This window comes from Ursus arctos, unplaced genomic scaffold (genome assembly GCF_023065955.2).
Source record: "Ursus arctos isolate Adak ecotype North America unplaced genomic scaffold, UrsArc2.0 scaffold_21, whole genome shotgun sequence".
NCBI lineage: Eukaryota > Metazoa > Chordata > Mammalia > Carnivora > Ursidae > Ursus > Ursus arctos.
Genome location: NW_026622886.1, coordinates 3902513 through 3909572, shown reverse-complemented (window position 1 = coordinate 3909572; position 7060 = coordinate 3902513). Strand labels below are relative to the sequence as shown.

General features: G+C 53.2%; 1 protein-coding gene across 8 annotated transcripts in view; it reads right to left on the bottom strand.

Moving 5' to 3' along the window:
* Positions 1-314: 314 nt before the first annotated feature.
* Positions 315-7060, bottom strand: part of PLA2G6 (phospholipase A2 group VI) — a 58294-nt gene continuing 51548 nt past the window's right edge. For 6 of the 8 annotated variants that reach the window (XM_044392307.3, XM_026479648.4, XM_026479650.4 and 3 more), the window contains 5 exons: positions 3644-3780; positions 3162-3316; positions 1855-2022; positions 1289-1362; positions 315-1088 (listed from right to left, as the gene is read on the bottom strand). In XM_044392307.3, coding sequence (XP_044248242.1) covers positions 944-1088; positions 1289-1362; positions 1855-2022; positions 3162-3316; positions 3644-3780 — 679 coding nt within the window. In that variant the 3' untranslated portion in view covers positions 315-943. Of the gene's footprint in view, positions 1093-1288; positions 1363-1854; positions 2023-3161; positions 3317-3643; positions 3781-7060 lie in introns of all 8 variants that reach the window. The other 2 variants (XM_048217941.2, XM_048217944.2) reach the window with 1 other exon arrangement.

Sequence of the window (7060 nt, the reverse complement as noted above, 5' to 3'; positions counted from 1 at the left end):
CCCTGGAGCCGCACAGACCTGGGACAAACCTGGGCCCTGCTCGCGGCTGTGTGACGGGGTCCAAGGCCCCTGCCCACTCTGGGTCTCATCCCCTGCCCCAGCAAATGGGGCTCACCCTCGCCTCCCACCGTGGGCAAGTGGGCTTAGCTGCCGCCACTGAACATCACCGGCCTGATTGGGGGAGCCCTGGAGAAGAAAAGTGGTGCCCTCCCCCGCTCCCCGCCATCGGGAGAGTTAGGAAACAGAGCACTCATCCAAGGGGGCACAGGACGATGATAGGCTGAAGGGAGCACTCGTAGCACACACAACACGGGTGAGCTGGAATCAGGCTTTACTTCAGTTTGGAGCAGCCCCGGAGCCCCGCCCCCTCACCCACCACTTCCTGTAGGGGAGAGCTGAAGTTCAGGAGTGACCTTTGAGAGTCGAGGAGTGCTTCCAGGGTGGGGCAGCTCGAGGGGTGCAGGTGGCTGGGTGTGTGTTGAGGGGCAAAGTCGGACGGGGAACTCTGCTCCTGGAGCCTAGGATTCCCCGCTGATGGGCAGGCAATAGCCATTTCTCCAACCCCCGTCCCCTCCAGGGAAAAGGGCAGAGGGTGGAAGGGGTCTTGGCGGGACCAGTAAGATCCCTCCTTAGTGTCTATATCAACAGGGCTAGGGACTCAAGGGTCAGTTGTCCTTGGCTGTCAGAGAGAGGGCCCGAGGGAGGCTCTAGGATTCCCAAGTCTGGAATGACAAAAGGTGCCAGGAGGTGGGGACAGTGGGGTCAGGCCTTCCGGACCAGCCGCAGGCAGGAGGCCCAGCGCCCTCCGACGCCTGGTCTGGTCCGTAGATGCAGAGCCGCCCAGGCCCAGTTCTGCCCAGGGGCGTGCTAGGTGGACATCGCCCAGCCTCTCCATCAGGTTCTGGGCGGGTGGGATGAGGTGGGGGTGGCTGGGAGCCCAGCCTCACGGTGAGAGCAGCAGCTGAATGAGCTTCTGGAACTGTTCCCGGTGCTCGTGGATATAGACCTCAGTCTCCCACAGCGCATTGACCAGCACTGTGTCGTTGACCTCGTCCAGCATGATGTCTGTCCCCAGCTGGGGGTTCAATCTGTCTGGGTCAAGGTGGAGGGCTCACCCCAGGAGGCTCGGCTTGGGTGGGGGGACAAGAGCGAGGACTGGGGCAGGCTCGGGGCCCAGAGCAGCTGCTTGGGGAAAGGGGAAGTCCGCGCCAAGGGCTGGGTGGGAAGGTCACTGGGTCTGGCCAGGCTGGGGCATGGGGTGGGGGGGCGATGCTGGCCAAGTCCTCACCTGAAGTACTGGATGCCGACCATCTCACACCAGGCCCGGGCGCGGTCCACGGCCCGCCCGTCAGGATCTGTGCACTGGCAAGAAACAGGCTCTGTGAGCGTTCAGGACACATGCTACCCTGAGCCACTGCCCGGGGAGCCCCAGGTTCTAGTCTGGCTTAGCCACCCCACCCCCAGCAGAGCCCCCTGCCTGGGCTGCAGTGACTGTCCCAGCTGTGGAACAGGGGGGCCCGGTCTGAGATCTTCATAGGTGGTTCAGCACACCTGGCTGGGGGGCGGGGGGCAGGGGCTGAGGACAGGTCTCTGAGACCCGCCCCCTGTGGCTTGTGTCCCATATGATACTCTGGGCTCTTCCACACGGGGCTGTGTTCGAAGGAAGGGCTCCACGGTTAAAAGACACCTGAAACCCCCAGCGGCAGGTGGTCACTAAGGGTCCCTGCCAACACCGGAATCGGGGACCCCCTACCCTGAGTTGGCTCAAGAGGTTCAATAGAGCCTCTCTGACACCCAGGGTCCCAGGGACTGAGACCCAGAGGGCAGTGGAGGTGGGGAGGGGCCCATACTCACACAGTCCACCACCATCTTGCCCAGTTCCTTGGCCCCAAAAACAGTCTTGGCCAGTTCCCAGGGGTTGCTGGGACGGAATACATCCACACAGGTCACGGGCACCTGTGGGGACCTCCCTGTCCCCAGAGAGACCACGATGGAGAGCTTCTTCACCTTGCTCTCCTGACCCTGTTGGGGACAGGACAGGGGTAGTTGGAGGGGATCTTCTCGGCGGCAGACCTTTCCCCAGGTGGCAGGGGCAGAGCCTGTGCTGTCACCTCCTTTGCCCCACAACGAACTCCTCTGCCAATATGCTGGGCACCTTGGCAAGTCCCCCACCCCAGGGGGCTCATCCACCATAGGAAGCCACTTATATGATGGAAGACCCTTCCCCATTTGAACCTTAGAGTCCCTCTTCCTCCAGGAAGCCTGCCCTGCCCTATCTAGCCCCTAGAGGGCGCCTGCCTCTGTGGCTGCCGCCCCTGCTGTGTCTGTCACCCAGGGGCTGCATCTGGGGCTTCCTGATGACCACAGTGAGAACCACAGCCAGCAAGGATCTGGCACACTAGGGGTCAGGCAGTGTCCTACACATTTCATGGAAAAGCACGCGGACGTCTCATGCCAGTCCCCACACAGGTACCATCACTGCCCCTGCAGCGGCTGGAGTGAAACACAGGCAGAGCCAGGACCCCAACGCTGTGGCTGTCTGGCCCTGAGCCCTGAGTCCACGTCACAGCGACGCTGCTAACACACATGGGCCTGGCCCCACCGCTGCGCTAAGCTCCTTGGGCCAAGGGCCACTTCCGTGCCTCCAGATCACTGACTCAACACGGTCTCCTCCCTAGAGGTCTCTTCCATGGGCCCTTTCTGAGCCCCCGGGTCTCTCAGCAGAGGCAATCCTGCTCCCGGGCTCCTGCACGGCCCTTATCACAGCACCCGAAACCCCTGGAGGGGCATATCCTTATTTACAAATAGTCTCCCCTAGACGTGAGCTCCCCAAGGGCAAGCGTGTGTCCCCGGGCTGGGCAGAGCGGCCAGCACAGAGGCTGGCATGTCCTGGTGTGCCTGCTGCTCTCCCCACTAGGCGCCCTTCACCACGCACACCAGACTGGGCCTCAGGATCCTTCTGATTCCCACAGAGCTCCGGGCAGACGCCACCCATCCAGCAGGGTCAAGTGTGAGACACAGCGGCTGTCCAATGCACCAACGGATGAGCATTAATAAAAGCCACGTGCTCTCCTAGGAGTGGATCCTCAGTAAGATTTGCTGACACAGGGTGGCTCCGGGGGACGCTCCCGTCCAGCCCCTCTGACCGGAGGCGCTCTCACCTTGCGGATCATGTCCTGGTTGTACTCGTGGATCTCCGTCATGGCGTCCAGCGTGGGATTGTTGGCCAGCAGCCCGCCGTCCAGGAAGCGCCCATTGGGCCGGAAGTAGGTGGGGGCCGCCCCACTGCTCCGGGCGGCCCGCCACACCAGCTGCTCTGCGGGGGGAGAGGACGGCGGCCCGGTGGCACGGGGGACGGAGACAACACCCATGTGCTGCGGATCCCAGTGGGCGTGTGCATGCGTGTCTGTGGCTCTGCAGGAAGAGGCGGGGGCTGCGGACTCTTCGGAAGCATGACCCCCGCCATCTCCCCAGCATGGGGAGCTCCCCAGTTCTGCCTGTCCTCAGCTGATGAAGACTCGGGGCAGGGGGTGGGATGGTGGCGGGCTGGGGGTGCCCGGCAGCAAGCCCACGACTCCGACCCTCCACCCCGCGGCCTCGCAGGCCGACCGTTTCCCGCAGATGCATCAGACATGCTTTTAACCTGAGGGCTGAGTTGGCGGCTTGAGGTTAATATTCTGGCTGAACCGCGGCTCTCGGACAGACTCCGGAGCCTCATAATTCCGGAAGAGGTGGAGTTCAGCCGGCTGCCGGTCAGACAGTGTCCCTGTCAGCATCACCCTGGAGAGAAACGGGGAGCAAGACAGCTGGTCACTGACGTAGCCACCCCTGACAATCCACGTTGGCGATCTTTGTCCAGATTCCCAGAGGCGTTATCCTTACACCCAGCGATCCTGCTTCTGGAAGTTCATCCTGAGACATGCTCATGCGTGTGGGAGACGGGCACATGCAAAGTTATTGACCAGTTTGTTAAAGCAAATCACTGGGAACAGCTGAAATGTCCATCGGTGGGATGGCTGGACACACCCCGGTTCCCCTACCCCAGGGGGTCTGTACGGCATAGGACCGAGGAAGCGCTTTATGTACTGATGGGCGGTGAGCGCCAAGGTTTACGGTCAAGTGCAAAGAGTAAGGTTTAGGACAGTGTGTGTAGTATGCCACCATTTATTTAAAAACAAAACCCCAAACACTGCCTATTTGCTTGGTCAGAAGGACCCACGAACAGAACCTAGGAACAACGCGCTGCCTCTGGGGCAGGGAACAGACAGCAGTGGGACGAGACTTTTCACCATGTCACCTTTGGTTCCTCTTCAATGTTTCACCGTGTGAGTCTATAACCTATTAAAGAAGACTCCTACTTGTCTCAAAAGACACAAACATCCTTAAATGCCGCAGGGAGTGTGCACGAGCACAGCCCCCTCGGAGGCAAATACGTACTAAGATCTTACAACTATCTAAGAATTTCATCTGGGAATTCCATTTGGGAAAATCTACCCCAAAAGAATAATCTGAGCTACAATAAGGGCTTCTCGCATAAAGCTATTCAGTACAACATAATCTATTACAGTAAAAAAAAAATGAACCAAATCTAAATGGTAACAATAGAGGGGCGCCCAGCTAGCTCAGTCGGAAAAGCATACAACGCTTGATCTTGGGGTTGTAAGTTCGAGCCCCATGTTGGGTGTAGCAATTACTGAAAATAATAATAATAATAATAAACTTTAAAAAATAAATATATAAATGGTAACAATAGAATGGGTAAGTAAATAAAATGTTTTGCACCCATTCCAAATTATGCTAGCCAACTAACAAAGGAATACGTTTGCTGGAAAGAAAAATATACACGAAAGGGAACCCAAGCTGTCTCTGCAGAGGAAAAAAAGATTAGTTTTCCATTTCTGGGAATACTGTGGAAAGCATACCTGAACAACCTTCCCACTGAACAAAAAGTGAAATGTTGGGAAAAAAATATTTTTAAAAATCTCCTTAAAATATAGAAGACCAGGAGTGCTGGGGTGGCTCAGTCAGTTAGGCGCTGGACTCTTGATTTCAGCTCAGGTCATGATCTCAGGGTTGTGAGCTCGAGCTCCATGTTGGGCTCTGTGCTCAGCGGGGGTCTGTTTGAGATTCTCTCTCTCCCTCTGCCCCTACCCTCCACACTCTCTCTCTCTCAAATAAATAAATCTTAAAAAACAAAAAAACAAAAAACGAGGTGCCTGGGTGGCTCAGTGAGTTAAGCTCTGACTCTTGATTTCAGCTCTTGGGAGTCATGAGATTGAGCTTGTCGGACTCCGTGCTCAGCGTGGGGTCTACTTGGGATTCTCTCTCTCCCTCTCCCTCTGCCTCTCCTCTCACTCTCTCTCTAAATAAAGAAATAAATAAAATCTAAACAAAGCAAAACACACACAAAAAAATAGAGGACCTGACAAGATAGAAAGGAAATACCAGAGTAAGTTCTGAGGATAAGCAAGAACCCAGAGAGGTAAGTGGAGCACAGACCCGGGTCTGACCTGAAGAAGATACCAGACTCAGTAAATTTGAGCTTCAGGATCATGGTCTCATGGGGTCAGGGGGACAAGTTAAACCCAGGGTCCCACATTAGGCTGGGACCCCAAAGGACTGCACTTTTGGATGAGGGTACACCAGAGATAAACCTGCTCCTTTCTCACCCCAGAGGCTGTCAGGAAAGTTGCCTTGGCATTGGATAAAGGAGAGAGAAAAAAAACAAAAACAAAAAAAACACCTGAAAATGTATCACCACAAGCTAACCTTCTGTAGATATGAAGTCTAAATTCACATCACCTGGGGGAAGTCCCCAAACCTTCATGCCAGGAATTTAGTTATAGGGGCCCTAGATGGCAGGGTACCTAGGTACCTGGAAGAGACAACACAAAACACTCTTGGAGGAAGATACTCTCATTCTAGGCCTCAAAGAATCTGCACATATTATTTTTCAATACTAATGAACACCACACAGTTAAAAGGCAGTGTGTGTGGGGGTGGGTACAGCACACAACGAAATAAAACATCATAAATGAAAACCAGTATAAACCAACAGAAACAGCAAAACATACCTACATAGACTGCAGATATCTGAGTGCTTAAACAAAGATTATAAAACAGCTATGCTTACAATATTTAAAGACATCAAAGGCAAGTGTGATAATATCTTCAGGGAATAGGAAACTCTAAGTAATGACCTAGAAGATTTGAAGAACCAAAGAGTACTGCTAGAAATTAAAAAATAAAAAAGCAATAGAATTGAAAAAAATCAATGGATGCGTTAAGTGGAAAATTAGATAAAGCTAAAGAGAGAATTAGTGAATTAGGAAAGAGGTAAGAAGAAATTATCGAGAATGCAACACAGAGATAAAATGATAGGATATCATTTAAAAGACATGGAAGAAGTTAAAAGACATGGAAGACAGAAAAGGTCTAGCATATGTTTAATTGGCGTTCCAAAAGGAAAGGAGAGAGAAAATTAAGAAGAGGCAAGGGTTGAAGAGATAACAACTCAGGCTTCCAGAACTGAAGAAAGGCAAAAATCCAAAGATTCAAAACTAATAAATCCCAAACAGGATATACTGGAAGTAATTCCTACCTAGATATATCATAGTATAATGGTAGAACACCAAAAGCAAACACATAAATAAAAATATCCAGAGAAAAAAGATCAATTACTTTCAAAGGAATAAGAGACTGAAATTGACTTTACAGGCGCCCCAATAGAAGCTAAAAGATGACAGAACGATATCCTGCATGTTCCCCAAGAAAATCATCAGTCTAGAATTCTATACCCAGCAAGAACCAGAAAATACAACTATTTTCAAACAATTCTGCTGGCAGAGAATTCACCACCTGTGACCAGACTCTCTCTAAGGAAAAGTCAAAAGACCATACTTCAGGCAGAAGGAAAGTGGTGACAGATGGAAGTCTGAGATGCAAGGGAGATGGCAGAACAAAGATGTGAGACACACCTGTACACACACATAGGCATACACACACACACACACACACACACACACACACACAGCCAACAATGTGCTGGAGCCAGTGCATC